Source organism: Mus musculus, chromosome 2, assembly GCF_000001635.26.
Source record: "Mus musculus strain C57BL/6J chromosome 2, GRCm38.p6 C57BL/6J".
In the NCBI taxonomy this organism is placed as follows: Eukaryota; Metazoa; Chordata; class Mammalia; order Rodentia; family Muridae; genus Mus; species Mus musculus.
Genome location: NC_000068.7, coordinates 20,959,096 through 20,971,040, shown reverse-complemented (window position 1 = coordinate 20,971,040; position 11,945 = coordinate 20,959,096). Strand labels below are relative to the sequence as shown.

General features: G+C 46.3%; 1 protein-coding gene and 1 long non-coding RNA gene across 10 annotated transcripts in view; one reads left to right on the top strand and one right to left on the bottom strand.

The window, feature by feature from the left end:
- Nucleotides 1-692: 692 nt before the first annotated feature.
- On the bottom strand, nt 693-2,167 carry Gm13375 (predicted gene 13375). Its single transcript, NR_033225.1, has 2 exons — nt 1,658-2,167; nt 693-1,567 (listed from the first exon to the last, which is right to left on the bottom strand). It is a non-coding gene; the product is annotated as a predicted gene 13375 (long non-coding RNA).
- A 182-nt stretch (nt 2,168-2,349) lies between these two features.
- The window catches only part of Arhgap21 (Rho GTPase activating protein 21), a 120,773-nt gene continuing 111,177 nt past the window's right edge, over nt 2,350-11,945 (top strand). For 4 of the 9 annotated variants that reach the window (XM_006497545.4, XM_030252084.1, XM_006497543.4 and 1 more), the window contains exons 1-2: nt 2,387-2,561; nt 3,321-3,711. In XM_006497545.4, the coding sequence (XP_006497608.1) occupies nt 3,631-3,711 (81 nt within the window). In that variant the 5' untranslated portion in view covers nt 2,387-2,561; nt 3,321-3,630. Of the gene's footprint in view, nt 2,562-2,605; nt 2,982-3,319; nt 3,712-11,945 lie in introns of those variants that run through there. The other 5 variants (NM_001081364.3, NM_001128084.2, XM_006497540.4 and 2 more) reach the window with 4 other exon arrangements.

Genomic DNA, 11,945 nt, shown 5'->3' with positions numbered 1-11,945 from the left:
TACCCACCAGGAGACGGAGCTAAAGAGATGCTGGCTGCCATTGGTCCTGATCAGCTCTAGTACTTACAAACAAGTAAACATTTGCCCCATTACATGGAAAATGAGGAAGATAGATGGTAGTATTTTTAAAAAGACTTTAAGTGTGTGTGTGTGCTTATGTGCAGTGAATACAAGTACCCTCAGAAACCAGAGGTGTTGGGTATTCCTGGAACTTTAGTTACAGGTGTTTGTGAGCTGGCTGGTGTGCATCCCAGGAACTGTTTCAACTGCTGAGCCACATATCATCTCTCCAGGCCCTAGATAGAATCTTGGTTCTCACATGGTACTTCCTTTGACTGAAATGTTGCATCTGTAGATTTTGTTACTTACCCATAATTCCATAATGACTTTTATTTCCTTTTACTGGCAACTTTTTCTTCTCCAGTACCAAAAGGAAACCTTCTCCCCAAACCAACATTTGTAAGATCAAAACCTTGTAGATATGCTCAGCTGTTAGGCACTCAGTTATGCCATGCACACACATTTGCATCTGTCAGTGGTGGATGTGAACTTTTCCCTAAGCCCACCAGGGATAAACTGTTTGAATGTTATATTTCTATTCAGTTTTTGCTGCTTTACCCAACGGCAGGGTATACCTAGATCTGCCATCGACCTGCATGCTGCTACTCAGTAAATCACAAATATACAGTAGTAGGCTCTGTTTTCATTTATTTATTATTTATCACCCTGGCTATTGGTTAATTTGGTTAGGGGCAGTCACACCTTACATATTTCATGGCTACTGCAAAAAAAAAAAAAAAAAAAAAAAAAAAGATCTAGTTAATTTCTCTCCTCTAAATGTCAGGTTCTGGTGGTAAATTCTGCCTGGATTTGGTTGTAAATTCTGTCTGCCCTCTTTCACTGTAAGGAACAATAAAGTGAGGTTCAGTTTCTTCTTTATCAGCTCCTGAGTGCTCTTTCAAAAACCTCCACAAGAAACAGGACCCTAGGCGATGGGTGTGGAAAGGAGGAGGAGTCTTTAGAAGGCAATTGTAGCAAAGATGAAAAAGGTAACACGTTCCACAGCATCTTGGTTTTTGTTCTGTTCTCTCAGGATGGTGGCAGACACAAAAGCTGTCAATGAGGATCGAAAGGACCCTCAACAGCATCAGCAGGGCAGAGACCTGGAGGGGGGGTGTGCATAAGACGGGGAGAGGACAGGGGTGGGGTGGTGAAGAGGTGCCAAGCACTATCCCCAGAGCTAGAGGCTCCTCTAGGGATCAGAGCTGGTGAGCCACCTCCCGAGATGGAGTGGGAAGGGGAGGCTGAGGGGCGGGGTAGAAGGCTTGAGCGGTAGCCCTTGATTGGGTCGCATACTGTCGTAGCGTCACCGGATTGGACGGTTTGCAGCGGGAGATGTTATGAGGTGCAACAGGGCGGAGCCAGCCGTTCGGGTCAGAGCCCAGGCCCGGGAGTGGGCTGTGGAGCGGCTGCCACGGGGCTGGCGGCTTAACTAGTGACGGGAGCGTGGGGAAAGCCCAGCCACCGCCGCTCGGTTCCGCTAGCCGCGCCTAATCGCTCAGCCGCCCTGCAGGTTTTAAAAAAAAAAAAACAAGAAAAAAATTCTGAATGACTCGTAACCGCCACCACCCAGTCCCTGCTTACCGCAGGAAGCTACCTTGCAGTGCGGCGGGCAGGGACACTCCCTTATCTGGAAGCTCCACATCCCGTAGCTTCTCGCCCCACCCGCTGCAAAAAAGGGGCCGCCGTCCCCCAAGACCTGTCCGGCAGACAGCTGCAGGGATGTGCTCGCTCCCGGAGCGGCGCTCGGGAAGCAGCCGGAGTTGTGTGCCCAGCGTCGGGGTGCGGGGACGAAAGAGCTAGCGGGTGCCCAGGTTGTAGGGGGCCTGGCGAGCACCACCCCTGTCCCGGCCCGTCTTCCTCCTCTAGCTTGGCTCCCGGGGCCGGGTGACTGCAGACCGAAAACTCCTCGCCCCGGAGCGTCCCCCGGGAGGGGAGGGGAAGGAGGTGGGGTAGAAGGAGGTGGATCCAGAAGGAAGGCGCGAGCAGTCCGCCCCCGGGAAGCAGCTCGCGCGCCCGCCGGCCCGGCCAGTCTCGCGCTCGGCGATCGCGGGCGCGGGAGCGTGGGGCCCCGGCCGGCCCGGCCAGGCTTGAGTGCGGCGGCCGCCGCCCCGCCCCACGCCCTCCCGCGGCGCCCAGAGCCCGAGGCTGGCCGGGGCAGGTCGCGGCGCTGCCTGGGAGCCGACCCTTAACCCGCGTTCTCCGTTGCGTGGCCGCTCCTCTCACCGCCTGGGGCTGAAGCGCGGGCCCGCGGAGGCCGCGCCCGCGTGTGTGCAGCGAGGGAGGCCGGGGCACAAAGGCGAGCGGCGGGCGCCGGGGTCCGGCGGGCTGCGGAGGAGGGGCGGCGCCTCATGAATATTAACCGAGCCGCGGCCTAGCGCGCCCCGCCGCGGGCCGAGCTGCCGAGCGGAGCCCTTGCTTCCCGCACGCGCCCCGGCCGCGCTTCCCGGGAGCCCGCGCCGGCGACCCGCCTCAGGAAGGGGCGGAGGAAATAGTGGTAGGTGGGTGGTTTGCTCGTCGCTTTCCCCTCTGCTTCAGGTGGCCGGCGGGGAGGGCGAGCCGGGCTCGGGGGTGGGGGGCCGTAGCCGGGAGCTGAGAGTTGCCGGGGCCGCGGCTCTTCCGAAGCATGCTAGGGATCCGGAGCGGGAGCGGGAGCGGCGCCGCGTCCCACCCGCGGCCGCACGCCTCCCCACCCATCCCCGCCGCGGGCCAAGGAAAACAGCCGTCTCCTTGGGGGCGCGGGCCGGGGCGCAGGGCAGGCTGCCACGGCCGGCCGGAGTCACCCGCGGCCCGGGCGGCCGCCGCCACAGACGCCGCCGAGCCCACGCCCGCCCTGGTCCGAGCTGGCTTTTTGTTTGTTTGTTGGGGAGTTGTAGGGCGTCTGCGAGTCTAACCCGGTGCGGAGAAAACTTCGCTTAAGAGTAGGTGTCCGGGTGCTGCAGAATGAGCCCACTGCCTCGGCGTTGCCCAGGAAATGCAGCACTTGAATCGGGATTTTTTCTCCCCCCTTCTCGAAGGCTTCATAGCAGCCAGGCGTGTTTGACATAGCCACCGGGGCAGTTCTGAGGTCTCGTTCTCTTTCTCTAACCGACCTTCAGGCGTTTTCCTTCTTTTTTAATTGTTGCATGAGAGGATTCACCTTAGTAGACTTTACTTCTTCGTATTGTGGGAGAGGGGGAGCTTGGTCCGGGCTTGTGGCAAGGCTAAAGATCGGCGCCTGGGGAAAGTTCATGTCCTTCATTAACTTCTCCCTGTTCCAGGAAGGCTCTCCGAAAGCTGATTTTTCTCTGGCCTCCGAGTAACACCGCCTGGAAGCGGACCTCTTCTCTCTGCACTTGGCTTCCACCCTACCTGCCAAGGAAACCTGTCGCCCTTGAACTTTAAGACTGGAGAAATGAAGAGGGCTAAGTCTGTTGAAGAAGGTATTTGAAGGGGCTTCCTGCAAATCGTTTTTTTGACCAGTCCTTCATCGCCTCAGAATCTGCTGTGGAATTGCTTCCCGTTTGGTGTGTGGTGGCACTTCTCCAATGTGGACTCCAAAGGATTTGTCCCTTTACAATTTGAAATGAAATGATGGCCACACATTGGACTGGTCTGCCTGAGGAAGATGGTGACAAACTCAAGGCCTGTGGGGCGGCCTCTGCCTGTGAGGTAAGCCAGCTAGCTGGGCGGTGGCTCATGTCTGTGAGCGTGCTGAGAGTACGGGGTCGTCTGCCATTGAGTCGGTCGGTCAGCTGTTTGGTGGCAGCGCCCCAGTTGACCTGGAGGGAGGTGAAACCTGGCCTAGGACTGTTTCTAGGGACTTTAGCGATTAATTAGCAGGGGCAAGTCTGTCTTACATGCCAGAATCCTGGTTACCCTTCTGAGCAGGGGGCAGTCTTCCATGTCTTCCCGAGAAGCCTGAGACCAGTAATATTCAGCATCCATTTTTCCTCCAGTGTTTTGGACACTGGTCAGCTTGGGGCTGGCTTTATGTAACTCTTGTGTGTGTTACATCCTCTGTGGCGAGGGCAGGTGGTACTCTTTGGTGCGGCCGGAATCCAATGTTTTCGACTCAGATGGGAAGGGATCCTGGTTCCTAGTGGTGCCTATAGCAGCTTTGGGTGGGAATCGAAGGCTTCCATGGACGGTTTAGACTCAGTCTTGGAAAACACCTGTGGTGTTGAAATTCCAACCTCCTGGAAATCTTCTGGCTTTGCTGTTCTTTTATTAAGCTCAGTTGGCCCGTATACCGCTGCACGGTTCTGTGGGCTCTTGTGGGTGGCAGGTGCCTTTCACTGAAGTGCAGAGAACGGCTGGCTGAGAAGTTACTTAGGGCTTGTAAAAAAAAAAAAATTTTTTTTTTTTTTTTTGAGCCACCCGAACAGAATTTGTAGAAAATCTGTTCACTTTTGGCATCACTTGCTCTGGTGTCTTTTATTCCTTTATTCCTTGATTTTGAGCTGGTGTACGTGGAGTTTATGTTATGGTTCTATCGTATTTACTTTGTTTTATATAGTTCCTGTAATTTGCTTGTTAAAGGTGCTGAACGTTGTTGTTCTCTATTGAGACGACAGTGATGGCAGTAGCCACATCTCCAGTGAGCCCGCCCTCCTGAGCTCACTATTTCTTTGCCTCTGTTGTAAATTTTTCTCTTCATGGTCTTTGGAACATGGCTAGTGCTAAACATGTGGATTTGGACATTTTGTTAAATTTTGGCTAAGAAAACGTGCAGAAAATTTGCTTCACAGTTTACTTCACTTGGGGATAGAAAGTTTGTGTGGTGGGGGCTTTTTGTGTGTTGCTACAGTTTATTGGACAGAGCCTCAGGTTTACAGCAATAATTAGTTTTCTACTTTTTGATATCAGTAAACACCTGCTTGCAGGTAAAGCATGATTAAGTCTTGACACCACAATCCTCTGATCACAGTAAACCATAATGACGCCTTTTGGAAGACCTACCTACAGCCTGGTGATTGCTTAATGGGTATTGCTGTTACATAATAATATATGCTGTGGTCCTAAAACCTTATTTGTCATTGTCTTGTGAACACTTTAATTAGCATGCTGCTTGCATTGTATTTGCAAGAACTAACGTTTATTTGATAATATATGTGTGTATGTTGTTATTGTTTAAGGGTTGCTCTCAAACCAAGAACGTAGACTCATCTTGTACTTGACTAGAAAGCGGTGTGTACTTACAGCTAGTTTCCTACTGGTTGATTGATAGTGGCAGTATTTAAAGGCTATGAAATATGTTTTCATTTGGGCACGTTGCTTGTATGGCTATTGTTTCTAGTTAGGAGTGAAAAAAACAACATTGACTGTACTTTGCTCATTTAAAGATTAATTGAATTTGGTATTAAATTAATATGTTTTGACTTTATAAAGACTAGTCTTAGATTCTTTGTGCTTCAGAAAACATTTGCAAACTGGCAGGTGGCAAGTGGAGGGGGGCGGTGATATTAGTGCCTTTGGTTAGCTGTGATGTGGGTTTCTCTCTGATCTGGGAACAGATTGTGACTATTTTTGAGCTAGAAAGGGAGTTGCCATAATTTGGTTTGATAAATATTTGTTATTGAACACTTTGTTTTTAGTTTTATTGGAAGTACTGTATTCTGTAATACTGTCATTCGACAGTTAAGGAAATGAACACAAAGAAGAAACAGTAGGGATATTAATGTATCTGAATAATAAATTGATATATATTCTTTTTTGTTTTGTTTTGTTTTTGTTTTTGCTTTTTTTTTTTTTTTTTTTTTTGAGACAGGGTTTCTCTGTGTAGTCCTGGCTGTCCTGGAACTCACTCTGTAGATCAGGCTGGCTTTGAACTCAGAAATCTGCCTGCCTCTGCCTCCCAAGTGCAGGGATTAAAGGTGTGTGCCACCACCGCCCGGCTTGTATATTCTTAATTAATCAGGAAACAAATGCATAGGTCTTGGTTTTAGTGCTGTTTGTCAATTGACCAAAATGCCTAACTTTGTGAGACAGAAAATTTAGTAATTGAATTGGCATTTCTTTCATGCCTTATCTAATTAGCTCATTTTGTCTTCTGTGGATAAGGTCAGTTGCTTTGCTTAAAACGGAGATTTCATGTGTTTAAATCATCCATTTGTGTTGATAAGTATATTAATTTAGGTACCATTCCTCAGGACTATATTGGAAGAACAAACAGCAGATAAACAATAGCTTTCATAATAATTCAGACAGTGTCTTGGCATCATACAGTCAGGACATCAGATTGTGTTCAGACAAACTTACTCTTTACATCTAAATGCCATTCCCCTTCTCCCCTCCCCACAGGCTGTGGGGCCCCACAACTGTGGAGCCCAAGTTGGCCTTAACCTCATAGCAGTCATCCTGTGTCAACCTTCCAAGGGCTGGGATTCTAGGCAAGAGCCACCAGGGTGGGCTTTAAAGATGTGCTTTTCAGTAATGGTTTTAGTCATCCTGAATCATGGTGTGTGTCTGTCTGAGAAACTTTGATTTGACTGCTATTTTGTTTAACATAGACTCCTTTAAATATTCTGTGACAAGATCATTCCCTTACTTATTACTTAGTTTTAGGTTTCAGGGTTTAGCTTGTTGTTGGTGTTTTTTTTTTTTTTTTTTTTTTCCTTTTTTCCTTTTAGCCAGAAAACTGAACAGTTTCATTTATTTTTTTTTTTTTCCTTTCCACCTATTTTAAACACTGATTGTACCTTTTAGTCTGTAGCCCCCAGTGGTCTATAATAACGAAAATTTTAGCAATTTCATTATTAACAACTTAACTCTTATTCTTAATTTCATTAGTTCATTCTGTGTCTTTTTTTTTTTTTAACTTAGGCTGAGATTATCCTGTCACTGTAATGTATTTGTGGCTGATGAGAAATATTTGCTCATTGATTAATGGAATACTATAAGCACTAAGGTTGTTTTTCTGAGTAGGAAATTGCTTGAAGTCTTGCTTTGGTTGTCTTTTATAGTAGTGCTCATTTTGTTTTGTCCCAGACTCCCTTGTCCCGTCTCCAGCTCTGTTCTTTTTCTTTTGTCTGCCTGTCTGTCTGTGTCTTTTTTTTTTTTTTAAATAGGGTTCTTTTACTGTTTGCCCATTTCCTATTGGATTAAGCCAGAGCCAGTCTCTTTCTATTCCTTTATCCCCTCCTCACCTTTCCTCCTAGGTTCTATTTTATGTTTTCCTCGGACTTTAATTTATATATAATCACCACCCAGTCTCTGGCCCTATCCCAGACTCTTTGGTTGCCTTCTAAACCTACATAGGTACTGTTTTGCACTCAGTGGTATTTCAGAATGTCCCACAGGCAATGCACTCTTTCCAGATTCTGTCCTGCCACCAACCTCTGTCTGTCTGCTGCCAGCTCTCTTGTGAGCAGTGTTACTGCTTGTTCACCTGCCAGGAAGTAGGTGGTTATTCTTGATTATCTAAAGTTGTCAAGTCTCCATGGCAGATTTCGGCCGTCACTGCCTGAGTTTGGGCCGCTGTCTCACTGATAAACAGGAGCTTCCTGGTAGCTCAGCTTGTCCGTATGTCCTTGCAGAGCTCAGTCTTCAGTGAGTTCAGTAGTCAGACCACCCCTCTCCTTCCTCACTCCTTTTCTTCTTTCTGTAGTTCATATAATTGGATTTGCGGGACTGTGGGCAGGTGAAGCCTGCTTGCCTGTCACCTCCTCACAGGTGTCTCTTCACCTTGCAGACACCCTCCTTCCTGTATCTGATTTTCATTTAGCCCTCCAGGCTTTTCTCCTGTATGAATCTTAGGGAAGTCTGCCCTGGCTCTCCAAGACTGATTACTTGCCACTAGTGCATTAGTTCAAAACACACTGTACTTTATTGGGAACAATGCTTACAGCTCTGGCCATCTCTGCTTTCTTTGGACTACAGTCACCATAAGAGCACAGAGCATGTTTATTTCCAGTGTCTGACACGTAATGAATGCTCAGTGTTTGTTGAGCAGATGAATGGATATTGTGGAAGGGCTTTACATTTCAGTGACTGTTCACTGAGATCTGGTACACTATTATCTTCATATTACTCTACTTCATTCTTTATTCCCTTCACTGTCTGTGGGATTTCTTTAACTTTCTTACCTGTGTACCTCTCAGGACTTAGTTTGAACCTCGTCCGCTCCTACATTCCATGGTTTTGATCCAGCATTGCCTCAGACTGGAGATCTATCTATCTATCTATCCATCCATCCATCCATCTATCTATCTATCTATCTATCTGCAGTCGACCTTGAACTTGTGACCTTCCTCATCCCACCTCCCAGTTTCTGGAATGACAGGCATATGCTAGGAAGCCTGCCTTTCTCTGTTGCTTTTGCAACAAGATCTCACTGTGGATGGTCTTGAATGTACCATCTTTCTGCCCCAGCCTCCCCAGTGCAGGGGCTCATGCCACCATGCCAGGCTTCCTTTTATCTCTTGAATTCAGATGCCCACATCCTACTAACCTGGGCACACAGACTCCATCTGCCCTTGGAAAGAAGCAGGCAACTCCAGAGCCAACCTGCTGCTTCTCTGCCTCCTGCTGCTCACCGTCCCCATTTGCTCTCTCTGGGCATGCTCATCACAAGCAATAGCAGCCCTGCTCTGCAGGCTCTGGAATGATTGCTGTCTCTTTTTTAGCTCCTACATGACATGCATATTTGCTCGACTGACTTCTCTCTCAGCTTGCTCTGCTAGTGTCTTCTCCATGTTGTAAGCAGAGCAGACTTTTTATGAATCAAATCATGTCGCTCCTTCACTCAAATTTCTTTAAAGCCTTTCATTTCCTTAAAAGTTACAGGGCAGAGTTCTTTCAGTGACCTTCAGGGCTTTTCCCTTTCACCTTCCTGCCCTCACTTCCTGTTACTCTTCCCCTCATTCCATACTGGCTATCCCAGACTTTTGCTACGCTGCACACAGAGACTAAGCGTCAAGCCTCCCACCTGCTGGCCCCTTGTGCCGTGCTCTTCCTGGTCTCTGCATGGCTCGCCCTTGTGTCCAATTTGTGTTTACAGGCCACCTTCTGTGTGACGCATTGCCACGCACCCTGCTTAGTGCACAGTGCCAGTCTTGCTCTTGGCTGCCCACTTCCTTCCCCAGCATTACCCCAGTATTACCCATCTCCAGCAGACCTGCTTAGCTAGATGATTTTACTCTGTTTTTCTTTTCTTTTCTTTTCTCTTCTTTTCTTTCCTTTTCTTTTCTTTTCTTTTCTTTTCTTTCTTTCTTTCTTTTTTTTTTTTTTTGAGGGGAGAGGGAGCAGGGTACAGATTGAATGTAGAATATAAATATTCCCAATTTGGCTGTTTCATTCAAGTGCTCTTTGTGTCATACTATATTTCTTACACGAATGAAGACGAGAGGAATCCCACAATGTCACGGAGTTTGTGTGTAATGTGTAAATACCGTCCGTGTGTTAACCTCGGAGGAGGAAGTGCTCTGTGTTCTTCAGGAGGCCTCACTCCTTGAGTTCCCTTCCATTCGGGCAGGATTGGTGCTGAGATGTTTGAGTCATTTATTTTCCTTTGTATCTTTCTCACCTTTGGGAAGTTGGTTGCCAAGTTACAGTAACCAGGACAATATGTAGTACAAATGAAGGAAACAATTTGTGCCACTGGGTTTGCTCTCAGACTAGAGAAATGGTAATGAGAGTGGTGGATGCTGAAGGCTTAGTGAAAGGTAATACTCCTAGGGTGAGGTTTGTGTGCTAGGGTCCGGGTTTGAGCCCTAGCACTTAAAAGAAAAGAGAGAGTGAAAGCAATGGGTCTGTAGTAACAATGTTTCTTTAGTGAAAGGATTGTCCACCATATGATATTTACTTTATATATTTTAACATGAAAACCAGACAAATTTAACAGCTGTTAATTTTTATGCAAGTATAGAAATGGTAATTTTTTTTATCCTTTTTAATCCCAAACTGCTGTTTACTGAGTTTTAAAATAAGTCTTGTGAAATTCTGGTTTCTAGCAAATCTATACTCAAAGCTATACACGAGCAGCCTTTCAGGGGTGTGTGCTTTGTTCTGGGAAGTCCTGGGTTGATTCTAGCTAGTTAGGATATATGATAACACTATTACTACGTTTAAGTGTTCCTTTCTCCACATACATGGATCCAAAGCCAGAATACCTCTCTGCCAAAATCTCTCTGTGGAACATTAGGACTGAATGCAAAGCCTGCCAGGACGGAAAATAAATAGTGCAGTAGCAGAAGTGCGCATCAGTCGGGGCGTCATATGTGAGTCTGGGTGGGAATGCACGAAGCCAGATCCTGCACTAGATAAGAGCCACCAACAAAGAAATTTCTCCGTAAATAATAAGTGTTCTTTCTAGCATTCATTTCTTTTAACATGTTTTGAAGTCTGTTGTGCTTTGATTTCATGGTTTTAATTTGAGCTATTACGGGTCAGGCAATCTACAACGAAGGTACTACTCTTTCTTTTGTTCTTTGCGTTGTGAAGAGCCTTGCCATCTTCTTATATTAGCAGTATGCTTGCTGATTTCAGGATGGCCAGTGCTAGTGTTGATAGATGCACAGATGCTGTTATTGAATGCAGCTAGCTATTTTCTGTTACAGAAAGACCATATGGTAGGCCCTTGTTTTTCTTTCTGGTTGATGTGATTAGATTTCTAAAATGAAAGGTTACTGTATTTAAAGACTGTCCAAGTATTTCTCTACTTTTAATCGACCTTGCGGAATTAAACGTGTGAAACTATTATAAATAGTCTCTGTGTTGTCTTTGGGGTAATAAGACGTTGTCTAAGTAACTTTTATAGTCTCTGTGACAAAATACCTGCCATGAAGTACCTCAGGAGGGAAGGGTTTATTTTGGCTTAGGGTTTACCAGGATATGGTGCATAGTGGCAGGGAAGACATTGTGCAAAGAACAGAAGGTGCTGGTCACATGCGTCTGCACTCAGGAACAGAGAGTGAGGACTGCTGCTGCCCAGCTTGCCTCTGGCTCTCTCCAGGACTCCACATTCAGTCCTTCCTCTGTTAAAGTTTTCTGGGAATATCTTCGTAAACATACCAAGAGGTGTGTTTCCATGGTGATTCTAAATACAGTCAAGTTGGGCCATAGAGATGAAACCATTATAAATGTTTCATGCAAAATCCCCGTTTTGCATTTTCCATGAAAAGAATTTTGTAGTTTAAAGTGTCATTGTCTCATCAAACTGAGTATTGTAGTTTATTTCACAATGGAGTAATGGAAAACAGCATTTTATGCTTTTAAGGTAACCTGGAGAGTGGACCTGAAAGATGGCTCTGGGGTAAAGTCACTTGCCACAGAACACTGGCAGCCTGACTCAAATCCTGTAAGCCATGGTGGAGGGAGAAAACGGATTCTCTAGAGTTGTTCTCTCACCTCCAAGAGTGCACATTGTACCATTGTATGTGCAACCACACTTACACGTCACACACACAAATTACAAGTGCTTTAAGAATCTGAAAGACAAAGGGATATGCTGTACTATAGCTTCAAAACTTGACATGGTAGAATTTTTTTTTTTTTTGTTTTCTAGTTAATGTAAAAGACTAGGCTTCACATTAGGAGTAAAAGACTAGGCTTCAAATTTAAACTTGGTATTTCTGAATATTTAATCTGTCTTTGGTAATATAGGCAGCCCAGAGCAAATTGTTGTCCATTACTATAAAAAGGCTAAGTTAACGACTTTTATTTACTTTGCTCAGTGGCTGGCTGCTGTCGCCTTCTGTTTGATGTTGGGTATGTTTGAATTCTGACTTGGTTACTTGCTGCCTTTGCTCTGTTGCTTATCTCAGCCCTGGATGGACATCTGGCACAGCTGTGAGCAGTGTATGCTCTGTAGCCTTCTTATAAGTCTCTTAACTTCCTGGCTTTTTTTTTTTTTTCTTTCCACTTCATTTATACTTAACATAGTTTATGAGGACTTAGGACAATTA